The 21,646-nt window shown below is 47.4% G+C and overlaps 10 protein-coding genes across 10 annotated transcripts; 4 read left to right on the top strand and 6 right to left on the bottom strand.

Moving 5' to 3' along the window:
* The first annotated feature begins 66 nt into the window (after positions 1-66).
* On the top strand, positions 67-1,650 carry F4812DRAFT_448004 (uncharacterized protein). The gene is made up of 2 exons (XM_047935824.1): positions 67-864; positions 957-1,650. Exons 1-2 carry the CDS (start codon positions 425-427, stop codon positions 1,393-1,395), a joined length of 879 nt encoding a protein of 292 aa, XP_047785404.1. The 5' UTR covers positions 67-424; the 3' UTR covers positions 1,396-1,650.
* Positions 1,651-1,805: 155 nt separating this feature from the next.
* F4812DRAFT_287718 (uncharacterized protein) lies at positions 1,806-3,456 on the bottom strand. The gene is made up of 3 exons (XM_047931109.1): positions 3,321-3,456; positions 3,211-3,265; positions 1,806-3,072 (listed from the first exon to the last, which is right to left on the bottom strand). The coding sequence occupies exon 3, from the start codon at positions 3,045-3,047 to the stop codon at positions 1,869-1,871; it is 1,179 nt and encodes a 392-aa protein (XP_047785405.1). The 5' UTR covers positions 3,048-3,072; positions 3,211-3,265; positions 3,321-3,456; the 3' UTR covers positions 1,806-1,868.
* Positions 3,457-3,842: 386 nt separating this feature from the next.
* On the bottom strand, positions 3,843-6,979 carry F4812DRAFT_464090 (carbohydrate-binding module family 1 protein; the record flags this gene model as incomplete). Its single annotated transcript, XM_047938310.1, has 12 exons — positions 3,843-3,851; positions 3,907-4,214; positions 4,266-4,308; positions 4,358-4,590; positions 4,638-4,729; positions 4,776-4,824; positions 4,885-4,978; positions 5,037-5,158; positions 5,216-5,708; positions 5,762-6,610; positions 6,678-6,877; positions 6,931-6,979. The coding sequence occupies 12 exons, from the start codon at positions 6,977-6,979 to the stop codon at positions 3,843-3,845; spliced, it is 2,541 nt and encodes an 846-aa protein (XP_047785406.1).
* Positions 6,838-7,885, bottom strand: F4812DRAFT_448012 (uncharacterized protein). The gene is made up of 2 exons (XM_047935825.1): positions 6,931-7,885; positions 6,838-6,877 (listed from the first exon to the last, which is right to left on the bottom strand). Exon 1 carries the CDS (start codon positions 7,591-7,593, stop codon positions 7,375-7,377), a length of 219 nt encoding a protein of 72 aa, XP_047785407.1. The 5' UTR covers positions 7,594-7,885; the 3' UTR covers positions 6,838-6,877; positions 6,931-7,374.
* A 187-nt stretch (positions 7,886-8,072) lies between these two features.
* On the top strand, positions 8,073-10,007 carry F4812DRAFT_448013 (uncharacterized protein). Its single transcript, XM_047935826.1, has one exon. The coding sequence runs from the start codon at positions 8,262-8,264 to the stop codon at positions 9,768-9,770; it is 1,509 nt and encodes a 502-aa protein (XP_047785408.1). The 5' UTR covers positions 8,073-8,261; the 3' UTR covers positions 9,771-10,007.
* F4812DRAFT_448015 (Mss4-like protein) lies at positions 10,008-11,290 on the top strand. The gene is made up of 3 exons (XM_047935827.1): positions 10,008-10,587; positions 10,754-10,877; positions 10,948-11,290. The coding sequence occupies exons 1-3, from the start codon at positions 10,309-10,311 to the stop codon at positions 10,977-10,979; spliced, it is 435 nt and encodes a 144-aa protein (XP_047785409.1). The 5' UTR covers positions 10,008-10,308; the 3' UTR covers positions 10,980-11,290.
* A 2,456-nt stretch (positions 11,291-13,746) lies between these two features.
* On the bottom strand, positions 13,747-15,747 carry F4812DRAFT_288037 (uncharacterized protein). The gene has a single exon (XM_047931111.1). The coding sequence runs from the start codon at positions 15,557-15,559 to the stop codon at positions 14,006-14,008; it is 1,554 nt and encodes a 517-aa protein (XP_047785410.1). The 5' UTR covers positions 15,560-15,747; the 3' UTR covers positions 13,747-14,005.
* An 874-nt stretch (positions 15,748-16,621) lies between these two features.
* On the bottom strand, positions 16,622-18,334 carry F4812DRAFT_448021 (HD domain-containing protein). Its single transcript, XM_047935828.1, has 3 exons — positions 17,909-18,334; positions 17,666-17,843; positions 16,622-17,606 (listed from the first exon to the last, which is right to left on the bottom strand). The coding sequence occupies exons 1-3, from the start codon at positions 17,934-17,936 to the stop codon at positions 17,024-17,026; spliced, it is 789 nt and encodes a 262-aa protein (XP_047785411.1). The 5' UTR covers positions 17,937-18,334; the 3' UTR covers positions 16,622-17,023.
* On the bottom strand, positions 18,325-20,426 carry F4812DRAFT_448027 (uncharacterized protein). The gene has a single exon (XM_047935829.1). The coding sequence runs from the start codon at positions 20,196-20,198 to the stop codon at positions 18,474-18,476; it is 1,725 nt and encodes a 574-aa protein (XP_047785412.1). The 5' UTR covers positions 20,199-20,426; the 3' UTR covers positions 18,325-18,473.
* Positions 20,427-21,253: 827 nt separating this feature from the next.
* Positions 21,254-21,623, top strand: F4812DRAFT_464096 (uncharacterized protein; the record flags this gene model as incomplete). Its single annotated transcript, XM_047938311.1, has 2 exons — positions 21,254-21,370; positions 21,402-21,623. 2 exons carry the CDS (start codon positions 21,254-21,256, stop codon positions 21,621-21,623), a joined length of 339 nt encoding a protein of 112 aa, XP_047785413.1.
* Between the last annotated feature and the right edge of the window lie 23 nt (positions 21,624-21,646).

Raw genomic sequence — 21,646 nt, forward strand, 5'->3', positions numbered from 1 at the left:
GGAGGACAAGTCATGTCAAAGATGTTGGGAATTCCCGTTACACCTCGGACCTCCGACTAAGACCGAGTAGGATCCGACGTGATTTAGTCCCAACCCGCCGATATGACTTACAAAACTTTACACGTTCGGGAGTATCAATACGCGAGTGCGCGAAGGCGTTCTAATATCCTTTTTTTTTATATCTTTTCAGGTACCTAAGGTTTCAGCTGCCGTTTATCAAAGTTGCCTTGGCGGCCTTCATCTTTTCTCCCTTAAAATCTGTATCGCTTTTTACACGGAAAATAAAAGATACCTCCTAGATTCATCAAGTGTCCACATGCGCAAACAAGATATCAACGATATCAACCCTAGACGATAACCATATATTCATTTTCTTTAGGTAGTTACGAGCATTCCCCGTCGCAACTAAGTACCTAACGTAACGATGCCACTTTCTACGCCTGCGCTTTTCCGAGGCGCATTCCGGCAGCGCTTAGCGCATCTAAGAATCGGACGCCTGTCACGACCACCGCCCCGCCGCCTCCTCCAGTCCAGCGCACCCCCCGGCCCGAAACCCGGCGGCAACGGGACTGAGGCCGCCAAGTCGAAACCGCCGCCGGCCGAGGACCCGATCCCGGTGGGTAGCACACCGGTGCCGCCCCCCTTACCTCTGTGGCAGCGGTTCGGCCCCTTGACGCGCGCCGGCGAAGCGTACGGTCGCGCCCAGCGCAAGCGCCCCTGGACTACGCAGATCCTCTCTGCCCTCGTCATCTACCTGGCTGCCGATATCAGCGCGCAGCGCATCGGCGGCAAGGAGTACGTGCCCGAGCACACCGCTAGGAACATGCTTATCGGGGGCGTGTGTGCTGTGCCGAATTTCCTCTGGTGAGCTCTACGTTTTTTCTTTCTTGCTTTCATTGATGACGATGAAGCAAAGTAAGGGGTCGGAACTAATACAGCGCATAACATACATATAGGTTCATCTGGCTATCCCGGCATTTCAACTATCCATCGCACATCCTTTCTCTCGGCGTCAAGATCGTCGTCAACCAGCTCGTCTTCACGCCCATCTTCAACAGCTATTTCTTCGGCGCGCAAGCCCTGTTGGTCGGGGACTCTCTGTCCGAGGCGTGGGACAGAATCCGCCGCACCGTCCCTGTCAGCTGGGTCAACGCGTGGAAGCTGTGGCCCGCCGTCACCGCGTTCAGTTTCACCTTCGTCCCGATCGAATACCGCAGCGTCTTCGCGGGCGTGGTCGCGGTAGGCTGGCAGACCTATCTCAGCTACCTAAACCGCCAGGCTGAGATCGAGGAGGAAAAGGCGGCTCATAGCACCACGGCGGCTGCTTCGTCTGCGGTCGAGGCGGCGCCGACGCCCTTGCCGCTTAACGCCCGGAAGCCCCGGATAACCGCGTAGCTTTGGGTCTCCTTTCTTTTCTACATGTGCATATCATAGAAGTACGGCCTTGGGCCGGGGGTTAAGTACCTACCTAGGTACCTTAGATTTATGATAGAGGCTTTTGCTAGGTACCTGACTTATGGTATAGATTCATAGCCGGTGTTGTATTGTATACGGTTTAGAATTATAGAGGGGAATACCAGCATGCGTAGAAGCGAATCGACGGATTTGCTAATCCTAATGAAAAGGTCTCCTAACAGGTTATTATGTAGGTACCTAAATATTATTATTAGTGTCTTGAATGGTTTTCTCCAGCTGGCCAATTTCCGAGGTCATGATGAGGTGCTTATATCAAGTACAAGGTAATATACCAACATATATGTTGCAGGTGGTATTGATCAATGGTATCTTCTAACGGTTTCTATATACTTAAAAAAATAAAAATAAATTAAAATATTTGTAACAATTTCTTTCATAATATTCATAACAGCCTAACGACGACGTCTTTCTTGCGGTCGTTGGCGGTGGTGGAGTGGTTTTCCCTGCTCCCGAGCTTTCTCGTCGTTTCCCTGGCGCTTAGACGACGCGCTATCCGACTCGTTTTCACGATCCTCTCCATTTTCCTTAATACCCTTAACATCCTCGTCCTTATCTTCCGGCCCCTTCTGCCGCGTTCCTAAGACCCTGCGCTCTTTCAACTCAGGCGGCGTTTCCTTAAGCCCGAATTTCGTCATAGCCCAGGACCACCACCCCCTCTCGGGCGGTATCCATTGCCCGATATCCATAGTGTAATGCTTCTGCTCGTCGGGTAAGTTAAACCAGACGAGCTCCCTAGTATTATGAATGCGCCCTTCTATGACAAAGTCTCCAATGTCATTCGGGATCTCGAGAGCCTCAGCAATAAGTATAGGTTGATAGGCAGGGACGAGAAGATGCAGGCGCACCGGACGGGGAGGTTTCCCGTGCTTTTGGGAGCGCGCATTCTTCTTATCTATATACCTTCGCGTAGCAAGCATAAAGACGAAGACGGTGTCAATCTGGTTCGTGTACCCGCAGAATCGGGGATCCAGCGGATTGGTCTCGATAAGATGGAAGAACTTAGGGTACCAATCGGTGTCTGGGTGAAAGACATAGAACCAGTGCTCGACCTCGGGATCTTGAGAAGTCTGAGCCAACCGCTCGCGAATCATATAATAAACCAATTCGGGAAACTCCTTTTGGGCCATGAGGGCAGTTTGCGCCGCAAGGGTATCCGAAATGTCCTTAAGTCTGGTGGCGATGAGGTTAAGCGCCTGGACTCCCTGATAAGTCAAGATCAGATTAGACCCGATACCAACCGTAGTTGCGATGGCACTGAAATAGCTGAAAAGCTTCAGACTATCACAAAGCGACCGACCCATTACTTGGATCGACGGAACGAACTGATGCGCCGTTCCGACTAATTCTGTGGCCTTGGGGACGAATTCGTTTAAGTGACTGGCCGTCTCATCTGCTTTCCTGATAGTATTGCCTAATTGTATAATGTTGTACCCAGCTTGTATTGTCTTTACAACCGGGTTGGCTTTGGCTGCTGCCCCTGCCGCCGCTCCGATAGTCCTGGTGAGAGTTTCACGGAGGACCTTTCTCTTCGTCTTGCTTCCGGGGAGCCATGATGTGAGATCGGACGGCATAATGATAAGGAATATATTGTTGCTGCTGTTGTTTTTGGTGTTATTATTATTGTCGTCGTTTCTATGTAATGATAACGACCAAAAAGGGCAAAAAGAAGCAAGGGGCGCAGAGTGGGGAGAGCCGGGAGTGCATTTAACTTATTAGAACGAGAGTGCTAAGTACAAGAATGGTAAGGCATCTAGCTATGAAGCGTATATATTATTTGCTTATTCGTCCTCTGTTGACGTGGCAGGTTAGCTAGCCATTAAAGTCCGGATCTCGTGTGAAGCTACCATTTTAGACGGTCTTCTCCCTGCAAATGTTGATTGGGCTGACTTGGCTGATAAACAGTTTGCGGTGAGAGGTTGGTTTCGGAGGCCTGAAGACCAATAAAATCCATGTATGCCGTCTAAGGGGTAAGGGGATCCGATCGCCTATGAGCTTCCAGGGTTGTGAGCCTGTTCCCACTTGGCGGAATACGGGTATACATAGATCCGCCATTCTTGTCAAGGTCTCAGGGTCTCAAGATCAGGGCCTATGGAACTATACCCTCATACTACATATGACATATGATCAACATGCCGCGCACGGATATTACCTCTACAAAAGAAGCACATGCTGATTATTTTAGCATGGCCTGATCGCTTAACAGCTTGCTAGAGGTAGAAATAAGTCAAATACGGTTTTATTAAGCCGTATGAAACAAACATTCACAGGCGGCAATAGCGGCACTACTTTGCATCCAATATATAGTAGACAAGATCGCTCGATATAGTTAGCTACCCAACCTAGATGATACCTTGGGTATAAATGATCTAAACGCACTATTTCCAAATTATTAGTACTTGACGGGACAGAAGTAGAAGGGAATGCACCCACTTGATAGTAGAAGTCGTTCTGGTACTTGCAAGTGTATGGCGCTGCGCACTGGAAGCTACCTGTCCACAGCAGTCCACCGCATTGAGCATACCTCGGTTGTGCCTCAGGTAGTGCCAGGGCGAGAATCTTTTCTGAGGCGTGCTCGGCAGCGATGACGATGTAAGAGGTAGGGTTGGTAGTGATGTGACCTGGGAAGATACTGGCATCGACCACGAACAAATTGTCAGTACCGTACACCCTAGTGTTAAGATCAACCACGGCTGAGCCGCTGTTTATTCGACCGTCGTCTGTGCCTAGCTTGTTGGTTCCTGAAAATTATTAGTGACTATTGAACTTCGGTGAAATACTAGCTAACTCACCAATCCAGTGGTTTGATCGTCGGTTAGTATACGAAACCAGCATCTGCATTTATCAGTTTTATTCTCTGATCACACGAAATGGTACAACTAACATTATTAACAAAGTCTTCCACAGTAGTGTTTGATGGTGGATAGGTCCACGTTAGCCCCTCCACGTTTGCTAGAGCTGCTTGAAGGTTTTTGATGCCCTGAATAACAGCCTGGACATCATTCTTATCCTGTAAGTAAGGGACCGTTGAGACGACAGTAGTCAACGCCTTCGTGATGGTCATTCGACCCCTTGACTTTGCGCCTCGCCCCAGGTACTGACTCATAGTCATAGCATCTGACTCTGTTAACAAGTGCAAGCTTCGAGCTATGGGGACAACCTACATCCATTTGGTGTTCCGGCGCTACCTTCTACCCTAGCAGTCCACTGAAGCTGCCGAACCACGCCATCGTCGCCCTTTATTTCATCCCAGAACCTACACATGGTTAGATACTGGTGGACTTGCTCCCTGGGTAACTTACATTGGGCCGATATTTGGGGCTGCTTGAGCCAAAATACCAGATCTGGAATCTGTGATTACAGATTAGCCGTTAAATCCACTATACGACCTCGTCTGCAGGTACAACTAACCAAGGTATAGGTTCTTATCGGTGACGTTAGGGCTATCCCAAGCCTCGTAGAAGTCGTAGAATACGACCTTGGGATGCGTAATAACGGTATCAGTCTAAGTGTAGGTAAGCATGATGTATGCACCTTTTGCGGCAGCATAGGGAGTAACGAACATTAGTGTGATCTTCCAAATTATAGCCCACAGGTAGATTAATCCAAGAGCTATTGGAAATCATAGTTGGACCGTCGGTTGACGATTTGACAACCTCCAGCTGGTCCGATGGTCCAATTCCACCTGATTAAGTCAGTAAACATAAACGATTGGAACGCATCTGAGATTGAAGCAGCTTACTTCGCAAAAGGATCTTGGCAGACCCAAATGTTCCCGCAGACAAGATGACGCGGCCGGTAACTGAAGTAACATTGACGACGCCAGTGTATCCTCCGTTTATGAACGGCTCGACCTCAACACCGGTGATATGGCCCCCGGATCGAATAACCCTCTTTACTGCCGTACCCATCCATAAATGGAAGTTGTTGCGCTTGCTAGCAGAGACTAAGTAGGTCGCCATGGGTCCGCCGCGTTCACCACCAGAAAACATGAATGGCGAATGAGAGAATGTGTGGTTTTTCTGGTCTGGAACGTCATTAGCGGTAACTTCTGACCACCCGCCTGCCCTTAAGCCACTGGCCAGAACTTCAAAGCCTTCTTGGTAATATCGTTTCCCGTCCATTGACGGATGATCGGTACCAGGAATGCGAGAGAATACTCTCTTGGTTGCAGCGGCCATATCTGACGACTTCCATCCTTGGGGGAAGTTGTAATCCCAGTCGAGAGTATATGGCTATGCTCTTCCTGTTAGTGTTGCCGTACCTATTTGTTCATTGTATGACATACCTTCCACCATAAACCTGCATTAACGGCGGTGCCTCCACCCAACACACAGCCAGCCATCTGATCCGTATCAGTGCATGCAATACCCGCAGAGTTGACCCAGATCTCATTACATAAACCGGGGACATCGAATCGAGTCAAGTTCGTGCCATCTAACCACTCCGGTTTGAGTGAGCCACCCCATCGTCCAGAAGAAGGGGGTCCCTTTTCAATAAGCAGTACTTTCTTTCCGGCCTCGCTCAATTTATCTGCCAAAGGAATTCCGCCAGCACCAGCGCCAACAACAACATAATCATAGGTGTCAGTCGGGACCGGAATGCCAGTAGCAGTAGGAATGGACGTAGTACTAGATGTGGTGGTAGTAGGTGTAGCTCCTCCACAGCTCCCGGTCACTGTAGCGGTAGCTTGGGCGGCCCAGGCTGAGTACGATGGATTTGGCGCATTTTTGTCTAAGGTGGCGCCCCAAATGCTTTGGCCATTGCTGTGAAAGTTAATGGCAATATCTTCTGGACAGGCCGGATTTCCCACAGACTTGAGCGAGCTGGCCCATCCCAAGACCAAAGAACCGGCACTAGTCGATGCGGAACCTGATGCACCACCCTGGTCCCATGCTAAACAGTTCTGACATCTAAAGATCAGGGTATAGTAGTCCTTATCAATGGTGGACGAGATCTGAGTTAGTTTAGCATTACCTGTATATATGTCCGGGCTAGTATATCCACTGGCAAAGCGGAATGATGTCAAGATTTGATCTTGGAATGGCCAGGCCATAAGAAGCAGGCTATTGGTCATTGGCCCCCCGAAAGATAAACCGCACCATCCGTTCGTGGTCGTGCCGTTTGAGCCGCATTTCTATAGTAAGGATTAGTGTACCGGCAGAGATTCGGGTTGAACTCGTTATACAACTCGTTATACTAACCAGGTAGCCTATGAACTCAGTGGCATCGACAGCCAAGGCATCCTCCGGAAGCGCAACACCGAAGGTCAAACCGCCCCAAGCCGACACACCACCGGCACCATCCGCCTTATCCGGTACAGTCCATGTGTCGAATGTGATACCTGTTTTGCTATCTTTATACAGAGTCGGAGTGCTAGCTTGGCCGAAGCACCTTTGGATATCTACGCTATGTTAATAAGTCGGTCGAATGCTAGCGTATGGGGACGTAGCTCACTTAAGCCGACTACAAGAAGCAGTGGCACCAAAGGACTAAAACGACCCATGATGATTTAAACGTATCGCACTGAGATCGGTCGTGCAATAAGAACCAGAGAACTAGGCATTGTGATGAAAAACGTCCAAAGGGCTCCCATATATACTGGCCGTACATACTGACACATTATGAGGCTAACGAGTAAAACTGGACAGTCGGAAACTCATTCCGAACCAAATCTGAATAATACACTGGTAGACACATGTACTATCGAACGTTCCCTAGACCATAGGAGGGGAAATTATTGATCCCCTATCATGAACCCCAGGTTCTTTTCCGTAGCTAACGAAATTTCGTAGGCAATGTTGGCCTAGGAAGCCGACCAACCGCGAAGAACAGAGGTAAAGTGGAGCGTGAGCAAGAGAACCTGGAAACTGGGCGCGGCTCCGATTCCCAGGACCGGAATTACAAGTCATTCAATTCAAGGAGTTCTGGACCTCGGACGTAATCCTGCAGCGCAACGACGGAAGCGCCTTGCCCTGTCCTACCATGGTTCGTCCTGTTCCTCTGCAGGCTGACAAAGAAGCAAGGATATGTCTCCGTTTGGACGAAGTGTGGTAATAAGGCAATGGGAACTATCCTCTTCTCGGCTTGAGGAACAACCAGCAGCATTCTAGGTAACATAGCTAGAAAAATACGGCTGTGATTGTGAGGGATAGACCGAGGGCGCCTTGGCCTGGAGCGACTTGCCTCTTCTGTCGACGGAGTGTCGTGGAACCGAAGGACGCTTTTCTGCTTCGCGGGCCGAAATTAGCGAGCAGCTAGCTGTGAAGTGGGTAGGAGGTAGGCGTTATTCCTCCACGAAAAGTATCCAGAACCCACATCGTGAAAAAGACGCCATTCAGAAATGGGTGATTAGTAAATAAAATGTTACCTTGTCTCCTCCACAAGTCTAGACTCCGGATTTAATGTTGCAAAAGGTGCCTTTTACTTTTCAAGTACCTGGACCTTAGTAAACATTTAAAAGAAATGGGACTGGTTCAAGCCACTCTTTAAGCCACATCAAGATGACATCAGGTACCACCGTAGTACCTAAGATTACATAAGGCAATACAGTACATGTAAAGGTAAAGTAGATGCATGTAGATGCACTGTAGGGCTGTGGAAGTACTTATACTACCTACCTGGTACGGTAGGTAAAGTTAATAAGGTTGTTTAGGTACATTTCCAACCATCAACATGAACCTTAGAACATTAACGACTCAACATCAAAATTAACAAGTAACTTGCCTCCTTACCATCTCATGGTACTCATTTAAAGAAAACATCGCGAGGCTTCATCGATTTGCAGCATGTCTAAACACTATCCCCTAAACGGAATAGACCTAGACTTTAGTAAATATGAACATCGTCCAATATCATATCGCGACGTCATAGTCAACCGAATAATGCAGGAGTACATGTGGCCGAAGAGGGTGAAGTCGTTTATCTACGAGAAGGCATTCGAAGAAGATAGCGCATTCGGCCAGATCAAAGGCCGCGACCGAGAACTCGGTCTTGATATGCAGGTTCTGTCCAAGGTGCTCAAAACCGACTACAGCTCGTCCTTCGCTGGTCTAGAACTACGCTACCTCTACTCGTGGCCTGCTGGCGCGCTTCCCAGACCTCTAGGTTACCTTTTATTAGCCGAACCTTTGCCCATTGTTGGTAAGATCGCCCTGGGGCTTGTGGAACGGTATTATCTCGAGTCTGAACCTTCCATACGGGCCTGGCTTGGGTATCTCTTCCGTTCTCGATCAAGCTCTTTGGCCGCACATCAGTCAGGCTGGAAAAAAGATCTAGACCGGCACGTCAAAGGCTACGAATCAGTTAAAAGGACGGATTACCGCTATTCCTTGTTTTCCGGCGGTCACCGCTTCAGAATTAATACCGTTAACGATCTTGAATTCTACATTGATCCTCAGTTTGTCAGCAGCCGGTGGCTGAGTATCTTACAATATCAACTATTCCCTTCAACCGCACCGGCATACAGCCATCCAAAAAGCTCCACCAGGATGAAACACCTCGTCAATACTAGATGTGTGCGCCGAGGGAGACCTCAACGGTCCAGCAGTCTACCTGCACTTCATACATGGAACACGGCAGCTTTAAATATTCAATACAGGGTGGACTGTGAAGATAGATGGATCATCTACTTCCCTCGCCGCCCCCTGTCTGAACTTGATAAGCTTTCACGCCGCAGGAGCTTGAGTCGAGCTCATATCCGAGCAATGTTCACCGACAAACCCAAAGTGTTTGAGGAGCCTTCACAGAAACAGCCCAAGGAGAAACCCGGGAGTCTATGTGCTAACTGTTCCCAGGATAGAAACCATCGTCCTTCGGCCTGTCCTATGGGGTGCGGATATTGTAACTCGTCGGCTCACAAAGCGCATACTTGTCCAATTAAAGCGAGTAACCGATGCAAATGCATGCCCTTTCCACAATATCACACTTGTTTCGACTGTGATGTAAATTGCAGCCGAAAGTGCGGATGTCCAAGCCTCCCAGGCTCCGGCCACCACAAGAACGCAATGCTCTGTTCCTACCGTTGCTGCATGTGCGGTGCCAAGGGTCACTCAGGAAGAAAATGCTCGCTGAAAAAATGTCCGTGCGGGGGAAATCATCTCACTCAAGACTGCCGATGGAAGGTAGAGTGTCCAGCTAAGAATTGTAATTTTTATCTCTGCCACCTTCATTGCAGGGAATGTGGAAAGAAGAAGGACAAAGCTTCAAAGGAAAAATTCGTTGGCAGGACCTGTCAAGACTGCTTGAGGAATGGTAAACCTGTCTTAGCAAAGGCGGAGTTAGGGGAACGAAATTAACTTAACAAATATTGAGATTACAATGGATTCATGAGAGTAAACGACAACGAGTTGCAGCGTTTACAGATAGATTTGAATGTCTTTTCAGTGTCAGAGCGGCGTTAGAACTACCCGCTATCGAACGTCGTGGACAGGACCGGCTCGTAGTCAACATATCCGATCCGGCCAAGTGGGACGGGATGATCTGACTTTATAAGTTCATTCATGACGCCCAATCGACGTCATCGAGGACTACCATAGTTTTTTCATTGATCTGCCAAATATTCCCGTTGAAAATTTTAAATATTTTAGAGACACATTTGAAATCAACACCGCGTCTACACCAACACACTAGTGGTGTGATCATCAGTTGAGGTCTTCAGGTTTACAAAGGTGTTATGTGTAGCATTCCCATGCCGATATCTTGCTATCTACCCCTTAGCATTGAATAAACTTGCCAGATCTGCCATTACCGATCTCCTACACTCCTAAGCTTACAGCATCTTCATTCATACCGCGCCAAACTCTTCAAATTCAACAAATGTGAAGAGAAAAAAATATGACACCACTCCCAGGGAGCTGCTACTGCGGCCTTATAAGGTACACCATAACTCTCGACGACCCCGAGTCGCAAGCACGCACGAGCATATGCCACTGCGGTAACTGCAAGAAGTTCACCGGCGGCGAGCACGGCATCACTACCAAGATCCCCAGGACGGCGTTTGAGATCACTCGAGGCGCGGAGCACGTGCAGGTGCACGAAGCGGATAACGGGAGCGGCGTTTTGCTGCATCGTGAATTCTGCGGTACTTGTGGCGGGCCGCTCTTGGAGTACGGGGTAAGAGGTTTTTTTTTCTTTGATTGTATCAAAAAGCTCTGAAATGCTACTTGGGTTCATCTTTCTACCTGTTTATTCGCTTCTTTTTTTGTTTTTTGTTTTCTTATGTATTGCCGGGGATTGTATGTACCTATGGCGAAATCGCATTAACTAGAAGCGTCTGTAGGCCAATGCTGGAGACAACATATACGTTTTCTACGGCACGATGGAGGACCACGCCCGCGGTCAGGTTGAGCCCAAAGGGGAGTTTTTCTGCAAGGTACGGGATCCGTGGATGCAGAGTATTGAAGGTAAGTTGGCGTATGTCCAGAATATTTCTGGTTGCTTCCCATCGTAAAGATTACTTACCGAATGTGTTAGGGTTATTTCAAAAGCAGGAGATCAAGCAATAAGACCGGAGAGATCGCCTATTCGAGACAACGATGTCTTATTTGAATAGGCTCGGTTGTAGTCTGATAGACTAATTTCGCGGAAACCGTGGGCGCTGGAGGTAGAAAACAGAGGTTCAAGGGGTGAAGACACAAATTAGGTAGCGGGAGTAAAAAAGCGGAAAAGAAGATAAGTCCTATTAATGCTGAACTACCTTAAACATAGTGTAGTATATTAATCCATATTCAAAACACCATTTACCACGCACGCCCTCCGCAAATGGCGTAATAAATTACCTAGCCGACGTACCTAGGCTGTTCGTTGGAAGTCGGGCAGATAATGAAAATACGTTCTAGTTCTGTTCCCGGCCCCGCAGGGTGCCGCCGATACATCTCTACTGAGTCTCTAGGTATTCTATTAGCGTTTCCAGAGCCCTGACGTCCCGAGCGGTGACTTCCAAAGTGATGTCGACCCGTGGGACGTTTCGAGTGTTTGCGACTCGGTTGGCTAAAACAGTTACCCATTTTTCGTTCGCCGCCGTAAGGGAAATTCGATGAAAATGCGGAATCCCGAGGTTGAATTTGTTGGATATTGTTAGATTCTTCTTTTCATCTTTATTTTTTCTTTTTTTCAGAAGAAGGAAGAACTGCAGTAAGGTGGAATTTCCATCGGGATGTTTAATAAACTTGGATTATGTAGACTGCGGACCAACCGCTCAGGAATCCCGCCACTACGTGATGGGTTCTTGCGTGTATAATTCGCCTCTACTTCGATAATTTGACAAGCAAATCACTGGTAGTCATGCAAGTCAAGGTAATTACAGGTAGGTAAGGCGGGAAGGTGTGTAAGGGTTAAGGGTACAATATCGTCTAATATGAAAGTAATGCACTGAGCCCTTCTAACACATCAGAAAAACCAGATTCGAGACGTGGATTATTACCTGGAAAGATTGGCATCCACACAAAAAGAAAATGACAGGGAAAGTCTGAAGGTATTATATCATGTCTAGGGTGCCCTATCCTACGTATTCAAGGACATGGACGCATATGTTTTGTTCGGCCTCATCATCAGTTCTCCAAACTGATAGAAAGCCGTCGGCCAGTGTTTAGCTGTGCTTGTCGTAGGCTGTCACGTCGATCCGACTCTATCGAATACTGCCGTCTCCGATGTTAATGCCTTGGATGATGATCTATTGAACGTCAGCCTCCAGTGTGCCGGGTTTGGGTTGGCTAAAACACTAGCCCATATTGTTTCTATGCTGGTGAAATGAGGCTAATGGAATAGAGTAAAGTTAGGCTGTGGGTGTTTGGTAGTGGCAGGGCAACGTAACTTGAGAGAATAGGACTTTGGAAGGATCAGACATATATAAGTATAGGCACTTTATACTCCCCGCAACAAACTACAGTGCTGGTTGGAGTTGAACCTAAGCGCCGCTTTTTAGTTAGTCTTCGTGTCATTACACAACCGCCTAATAGGAGAGAGACTAGCAGACTCGTTGTTAGGTAAGGCATGAGCTTCTTGATAATAGGGGATCTGTTGATAATCAGTCCCAGTGCTTCAAGAAGATATTCTACTTGAGTATGATACTGCTTAATAGGTACTAACTAGAAAACACTGGTGGGTTCAAAATGTATACCTCACGAAAATTTTACTTAAGAGGTTAAAGGCATTAAATGAAAGCCGCGGATTTTCTCATTATGATAGTTCCCGTGAGGTTATGAAGGGCTTCTTATCAAATAATTAGCTGGTCGGCACGTTACAGTAATTACTAGGCATTAAGCAAGTTCAGAGCATATTCCGTTGCTTCTATAAGCAGTAATTATATTTTTCTATCTACCCAAGGTAACCTAAGAAAGAGTATCATTCATTACAGGATCCAAGCCAAGTAAACGTGCATTTCGTCGTTCCTGGACGTTGACCCTAGCGTTGCCTGGCAAAATGCGGGCCGCGATTCTGATCTGTGATCTCTGTGGTGTGAATAACGATGCAACGGCCGCGCCTCCGGATAGGCGAATACGTAAACGAGTCGCGAGATGGCTGGCATGGAATATTGTCTGATCGTCCTCGCCCAATAACATATACACCTCGACGTGTCTGCCGAAATCTACCTTTACGAGTGTGCTTGCTGAGAAGCTGACCCATCATTGCTTTTGTGTGATAGGTATCCTTACCGATATTGTCCTTCTTGCTTGGAAAACTTGAGGAAGACTTGTTTGGTAGACGGAATGGAGGCTTCAGAGTCCCTGGCGATACAAGATGAATAGCGTGGGTTTTGTTGGTTTATATGCCTCATGCATAGTTACGGCACTGGAGAATTATAGAGTGTTTGAACATTGGTTTTAAGGGGATTGTCGAGTCTAAGATATTGAAGTCTTTGTCGTACTTCGTTACAATTCTATGTCCTGTTTTTGTAGAGGTAGTCAGGGGTAAAATGAATGGGACCCTTATTGTTAGGGTTTTGTATGAATGGTGCCATATACAGACAAGGAGGTTGATACATAGGTATTCATATGAATTTGGCATACCTATCATGCCCCTGTTCTTTCAAAGAGCAGAAAGGGAGGCCAGCATCTTGCACCAATCCCGTAGAAGTCAGTACCTAACTCAGGCCAAGGCATCTGGGGCCACTCCTAGGTGTCAATAACGTACGCATAGCTTGACAAGAATGACGACGTAATTCAACAGTCATGTTATAAAGTAATTACCTCCTACATAAACTTCAACAAGTCCTTAGTAGTAAGTTGATAGCGTCCTGTATTGATTCGGTAATCAGCAGTCTGACCATTGCAAATTTGTCCAGACGGTCATCCTGACACTGGAATCTATGAGTATACCTAGATAGGTGCTGCGACCCTAGCAGAAACGAAAAAAACAAACAAACGTAGAACCAGCTGGTATCAAGTTGACGTTGAATCGTTGCACCCTAAACAGAAAGAATATACCCTCGAACGCCTTTACGTTAGACCCGAGCCACGCCGTGATTTTTAACCCTTATCCATACCTAGTCATTATTAAACCGTAAAAAAATACGTTTGGGGATGGTCTCGTTTTATGCTGTCATTATGTCGTCTTCCCAAGTATCCACGCCCTCCATATCGTCGTGTATCTCGATATCTACTTTCGTACCGAGAGCTTCTTTCCCCTGACGAATCATATCCCTTAATTTAGCGTTGAAGTCGTTCATTCGCATATCAGTTTCTATGTCCTCTTGGAGTCTCTTCGCAGCCAAAGTCTTCGCCTCTGCATCCAATCGAGGGCTATAGTCTCTAGATTCCCTTATCGAGTCACCTCTTTTCATCCTAGTAGACCCACCAGACGCTGCTGATGCCACGCTATGGTTTCTCCTGTGGTTGCGCATTGGGTGAATACTAGGACTGGGGATGAGGGACGGTGTTTCTGGAAGACGAGGGGATGAGAAAACACTAGGTGATTGCGGCCGGCTCGGGACAGGGATTCTACTAGGAGTATGTAATGACACAACTGGCGACTGAGCTCGGGGGGAGGCGAAACTTGCTGGCTCCAGGTTATATAAGGATGTGGTTCCGGCAGGGCTTATCCTGCTAGACGGACGACGTGTGTAACTGGGTGGCTTCACACGGCTTACAGGTCGGCTGACGCGTCGAACGGCAGGCGAAAATGGTTGCTGCTGGGTTGTACGAAGCGTTGAAGCTTGAGAAGCCCTGCTCTGCGGTCGTATTTTCTCGGAAGACTCCTGAACCATGACCCAATTCCGACGTAGTTCATCTCCAGGAGTTGCAACGTCGATCTGCCGCCGTTTCGCCGCCGGAGGGGGTGATGATTCGGGCGATCCCTGACCGGAATTTGGTGGGAAATTGTTGGACTGGGGAATTTCGATCGGTGTTGTGTTGGAGCTGAAATTCGGCAGCGTGGGAATATCGTGTTCGTTGCACCAAACCTGGCCGTTTGTGCTCGGTTGTTGCTTAGGCGACGTCCTCACTCCGTATCCCCTTCCTCCACCTGCATAGAAGCCACGGAATACCCCCGTTTTACAAAATTGAAATACTTTTCCAACCACTCCACCTATGGTACTCAATGCAAACGATCCCCAGCCGTTGGTCTGTCGTGTCTGAGTGGGCGATGAAGATGAAGACGCAGTCGATGTAACATTAATAGCAGATAATTCGGCCTTCGCGGGCGTGCATTTAGGGCCTAAGGCGCGCCTGTAATCGACGTCGGAATAGACGCTGTCATTCATTCCATCCTCAACAGCGTCCCCGTTGGGCGTCTCGATTTGGCCGGCTAGAACATACGCCCTTCCTTTCTCCTCACTTAACCCGTTGAGCTCAGCATCCTCCTGGTGTTTGTTATCGGCAGCGTACTCGGCGTCGCCTCTATTTATATCCCAGCTGCTGAATGTCCTAGACTCGAGAGGTCCTCGCCGTTTCCTCTTCGCGTTAAAACCCAGCGCCGATGCATCCGAATGTAAGCTACCAGTAGATTTTCCCAGGTATGTGGAGCTCGAAGTGGAGGGCGACGCGGGAGGTCGAAATATTCCCGGATGAACTCCAGATAGCGAACTGCCGTCGTTGAGAGCCTCGAAGTGGAATGCGCCCGGCATAAGGACCCGTGGCCCAAAGGACATATTATAGGACACAAAAAAAAGACCGCCGGGCAGAAACGCGGCAGCGATGAGAAGGCAACAGCGAGGAAAAGGAAAATTGAAATTGTCAAGTTGAAGCTGGTTTTTGTTGGGTGGAATAGCGAGCACGTAGTTAGTAGGTTAGAAGATGTTAAGAGAAGGATGGGCGTAGATTTGTAGCCACGGAGTTCTTTGAAAGGTATGATACGCTTATGGGCTTGGATAAGACGGTAAGACAATCTGTTTGTTATCGTATCGTAGTAACAATTTCCAACAATGCGTTTCCTGGCTTTATTCTCAAAATTCAAAAATTAGGTCCTCAACGCCTAATTAATAAAACCAATGTGCGCCTTTGTCGTTACTGAGCAAGTCTTACCGTTATGTTGTTGGTGTCGTTGTTGTTGAAGGCCTCGGAGCGCAAAAGAGAAAAGGAAAATAAGGCGAGATGTGATGTAAGGTGGGCGGGACGGATTTTGCCTCCCGTGATCGCAAGCCTCTTTTTTTTTTTTTTTTTTTTTTTTCCTTCTTCTTCCCTCTAGGTATTTTTATTAAGGTTCGCGTGGCATCGGTCGTACGTAGGCGTGTAAGACGACGCGGTAGGGAAACTTTGAAACCTGGGGACTAATGAGCTTAATCAACCAATAAAGTCACTAGAGGTAGGTAAGTAGTTCTCCACCATAGGTATATGTAGCTTAGCTACTGTATGAGCTTCCCTGCTAGGTCCTGCTTCACTTTAGGTGGCTGGAAATTTAGCTGCAGCTAGTTAGCCTTAACCTTCAATAGTAAGGGACGTGGCAACACAACAGCTTGTAACGTCGCTAAATACTAGCAAATTAGCTCGATTTGTACTAATTTGGTTTGAAGATAGAAAAACCTTTGAGGATTGGTCTTATAAACTTCTGGACCCTGGGTATCAGTGATGATGGTGTTGTTGTTTTTGATGTTGTTACATAGTACCTAGGTACAAGGTGAATTCAACTGTACTGCCCGGTTGCCGGGTCATAGGTAATGATTTGTCAGCAAAGATGAACAAAATCGCATAAAAAGTCAAGATCCCGGACCAGCCCCGGATAATGTGCATTAGGCACATATGTCTATTACCTTGTGCCTCTAATACACCTAAAATCAATAGGTACCTGCTCTAGTCTTGTTTTTTTTTTTCTCCGATTACCTATTATTATCTTCACCGACGAACGAAAGAAGCGGTCGGCAATGTTGCAATACAGGTAGGTCAGGTACCTTACTATATCTTAGGTATCATAACCGTATACCCTATGCCTTATGCCTTATGCCGTACGCCATCCCGAACCACTATGCCCATTCTAGCTGCCGTATACTCGATTTGACGATGTTCTATACCGGACCATAAAGCAAAAAGCGGAATGGGCTACAAAAACTCTCCAGTGTCGGCATAAAACCGCCATCTCACGATATGTTTCGCTTACCGCCGCATTAATGGCCTCCTTTCTAGCTCTCCTCCTTAGAGTAGTACGCATCCTGATCCTGTGCCGTCGTCTTTTCCACACCGCCATTCACACCAGCCTCCCCATGAATATGCGGTGCTGAGCCCCAAAATTCGTCGCGTTCTTTGAGGATCTCCTTTGCCCATTCCTGTACTTCCGGAAGTACAACTTTAGTCGCAACATATGCGAACTCGCCCAGATCCAGACGCTTATCTACTCGCTTCTCGTATTCCACCATCTGCAACAACAATTCAATCTTGTCCACGTCATGGACGAAGAGACTTTCGGGTGTTTTAGAGTCCTCATACTCTTGCCAAATGGCCCGGATATCCTGCCCGGCAGCCCCTCCATACACATTACCCAGTAAGTTCTTGGAAATGTAGTCCATCGTCTCAGCCTCGCGGCGGCTCTTCTCCGGTTTCGGCACTCCATCTACCGGCGTAATGTCTCCGACAATGGATTCGGCCATGTCATGAACGAGAGACATCTTCATACATTTATTAAGGTCGAGTTTGGACGCAAGCGAGGGGGGGCATAGGAAGGTTATTAGGGACATGCGATACATGTGGTCCGCGATCGATTCGCCTCTAGCCTGGTTGTAAGCAACCAATCTATTATCTGGTTCCTAAGAAACAGTCATTCTTACTTGTTGATACCGAACCGTCGCCATCCTTCTCGCTTGCCTGTCTTTAACCGCTCAAGGATATGGAAGAAAGGGATTGGTGAGCTCGAACCCTCCGGAGGAGCTGCAGGGTGTATTTGCGCCAGCACCTTCTCAACCGTCCATGGTCCAGAGACTTTGGGAGTTGTTACGACACCTGGCTCTGCGAACATAACCCGTTTAGTCCAATCTGCTCCTCTCGCCGTTCTGCGAAGATTCTTCACTTACCAATATCTTCATGAGCATTGGAGGACATCCTGGTTAACAGGATAGTTTGTGCTTCGAGGGTAGGTGTTCGCGATCGCGGCTAGTGACTGTACAGAGGCGGAATTCGGATGCGGTAGTAACTAGACGAAACTTTGCTTGAATCACACTTGACTTTGGGAAGTTTTGGAAGAATGTTATAAGCCCGAAAGATGACTTATATGAAAGATAATACAAACAAGAAGAGGTGGGAAAAAGTAAAAAGCACTTCCGTTAGAGAAAACGGTACATAGGGCCCCACAATCTGAGCCCCACGTTGTACAATACGTACCGTACCTACCTCCTAGGTAGCTGATAAACCCCGACCTTCGAAAAAAGTGAAGCTTATCTATGCGCCGTTCTATTGGTTACCAACCCTGCGACCACTGACAAGAGATCTACATAGACAGCCATATGATGTCACTCTTCCATACCGGATGTCACTGGTATGAGGTAGTTGATCATTCTTTCATTTCCAGGTTACCTAACGGCAGCGCGCCACGTCAGATAACCCCTTAAATGAATATTGGCAAATGTACCTAAAGTATCTCTACTCGATCTCACTCCAGATCTCAATCTGGTCAATATCAAAATCCACTATCCAGTCACCACGGTTCGGGTTTGCCTTGTAAGTCACATTTTCTACTTTACCATCCACATCCACGCCTTTACCCCGATGTCTCACTTCTGCGCGGTTCAAGCCATCTCGAAAGATGAACACAACTCCTCCCTTTTCTCCTTCGATATCATCAATGCTGGTAGCACGCCCAAATATGAGACTCTCGTTACCGGCAGCCATACTCCACCCCGCTGCCCCTGGGACCCCCTGGAATGTGTCCTGTCTGGGTGAAAGCTGAAAGAGCGTGCACTGTTGTTGCCCATCGGCGTTAGGCCTGAAGTCTGCCGTAGCTAAGATGTGGAAGCGATCTTCTTTCGGCTTAGGACTGAAAAGTCCGAAGACGTAGTTTTCCCCTTTTGTCAATCCGATGCGTGTACCAGCAGGCCGGCCAGAAAATAATACTACAGCCTCGTCGGGTAGATCTTGGATGGCTTGGACAAGGGCCGCTGGTGTGGGGAGATTCGGTGAGATGTAATATCCCATACGCCGTAAGTCCGGACCGTAGACAGAATGGGCAAGAAATGTATTAAGCTGACTCGCTCGCGGTCGGGTCAACACCGCATCAGCCGGGATGTGAGGAATTCGCTCAGATGAGTCAATAATGTCAACAGTGCATGGCTTATCTAGGAAAGCAAGCGTGAGTAGCCGATAAAAGGGGTAAAGGAGGTAGGGAGAAGAAGCTTCCAGGGCTTGGCAAAATGAAGGCCAGGTTATATTAACCCTAGATATGCTTGCGTCCAAGTCTTGGAACTCGTCCTGATTTTGTATAAAAGCGGCGCAGATGCATCGCGCCGCGCCGTCGAAGTGCGTCAGCTCAACGACATCATGTTCAGAAGTGACAGGCTCGAATTGTAGTGCCAACATGACCTTTACGAATGTCTGGAATCTTGGTACTGAGATTGAAAGAGTATGTAGCTCTGGTAGTCCCTCATCCACTTTAATCTGTTTCGCGATACCCCGGAACTTGTCGAGCGGTACGGTCGACATCCATGGGGATACTTCCTCCTGTGTTGAGAATAGTACTTCTAATAAGTCATAGTAGATTTCGTCACCATCGGCATCGTTGTTCAATCGGCAAATTTCATGATAGCACTCGTCGATATCAAACATATTGCGGTGAGCAAGCTCGCTCACATGCTGACGCACCTGGCCCTGTATGGCGGGAAGAACAGTACTGTCGGCAAGACTCTGAAAGAGGAGGCGTTTGTGATCAGATCTTGTGCGCTTTCGCGAGTGATTGCTCTCCACAAGGATGTACCCTGTCCTATCCGACAGCGCCCAAGCCAAAGCCCGAGTGATCTGAGCCAAGTTGAGACCCTCCGTCTGAGGACTCGGCCGCGTGGGTAAGGGTAAAGTACTTAGATAGGCGAGCATCTCATAGATAATTTTCCCCGCTTCCACGCCTTCTGGGTTGTGGGGGAGGCCAGATTTAGATTGCAGAAGAGAAATAAAAGCCGTCTCGGTCAGGACGTCGTTATCACCCGAGGAAGTACGGCTACAAGCCGATGCGAAACCATCTTGAAGGGCCTGTTTATCTTCCGAGGCAATTGCGTATTTCTGGACGATACTGTCGAGACGTGACATAATGCGGTCCCTTGTCAGCTCACCCTGCGCAATCCACCTTTCGATCTTTTCCAGGTCGTGGTCTTTAGCCATTGTGTATACTATATCGAGAAAGAAGGATTAACTTGATAAATTCTAGAAAGTAAAGGGGATGAAGAGAGAAGATGGGAAAAAAGGAACGAAAGGAAAAAGCTACGTAGTTCACATCTCCTAATAACACGATAGCTTTAATATGATATCTAAACAGCCAATTTAACTTGATGTAAAACTTCAAGCTTCCGTAGATGTATTTTGAAAAAAAAAAAAAAAAAAAAAAAAAAACATTGGCGTTAGCAGATAATCATCCTGCTACTAAACCAACCAACATCAAACAAATGTTTTGATCCTTCATCGCGAGGATCACTGTGCATATTTGGTAATGTTCCATTGTGGGGTCATTCGGCACTAGAGTCTCCTATTCTTCAGCAACGAGCCTCATATTCCAATTATTATATTTTTAGATTCTACCTTGTTCAATTTGTATTCTAGCACCCTATGTTTTGAGGTTTTATTCTATTTACCTAGAAAATAATCATCCGGTTGAATCATCTGCGAAGAGGAATAGGAATATAAACAGGGGTATTAGACAGAAACTTATCCAAGTCACCCTCGGATAATCTTCACGAGGTATAGGCTGCATGTTGCAAATGTCTCTCTTCTCCTAACCCATCTACCTTAACTGAGACATGGAAACAAGCACACCAATATCGTAACTGAAACAGGTAATTTTTTTTTGTTAATTCAATTTTATCGCTAATACTGGCATGGTCTATCGTAGGCGCAGGTGTATCAGGCATACACTCAGCTGGTAGCTGATACTTCCGAGGAGGTAAGTTGGTGAGACAAATGATAGAGATGAAGGAATAGAAGGACTGGCAAATGAACGTAGTAGTGATGAGGTAGTTACAAGACTGAGGGAAATATTAAAAAAGTATTTATTGGCCTTCATCCTCGATCTTGTATAACCCGAATTAATACGACATCACCACCACCATGTTACGTTTATACATATCATCGCTCATTTCCTTTAGACACTCCTTTAGAGAAACTCCTTTAGAAACGCCCCCTTAGACACTCCCTCAATTATCTACTATACTCATTTTACCACCATGAAGTTGGCCTATCTCCTCTCCGCCTTTTTGGCTACTTTAGCGGCTGCCAGCCCCATCGCCACCATCTCCGACCCGGCTGAGAACACGGAGCTGGCCACCCGTACTGATAATGCGGTATAGAGTATAGAGCTTATCGCCCACGCAGCTATCAAAGCTCAGCACCACGATCAGGAAGAACTTCGAGGCTAGGTTGTACCACGTGGCCAAGGACACTTCTGGCAAGTCTGTACTCAAAGGTGCACACTCGGGAAAAGAAGGACAGCGACCACAAGCCCCCCTCCGCTTCGGTGGCGTTACCAACAAAAGGAAGCATGATGCCATTGCGGGAAATGCGCGGGAATGGTCGATATGGGGTTTAGCTGTATAAAACACCTTCTTTTTGTACTGGAT

The sequence above is a fragment of the Daldinia caldariorum genome, assembly GCF_022478825.1.
Source record: "Daldinia caldariorum strain CBS 122874 unplaced genomic scaffold F4812scaffold_31, whole genome shotgun sequence".
In the NCBI taxonomy this organism is placed as follows: domain Eukaryota; kingdom Fungi; phylum Ascomycota; class Sordariomycetes; order Xylariales; family Hypoxylaceae; genus Daldinia; species Daldinia caldariorum.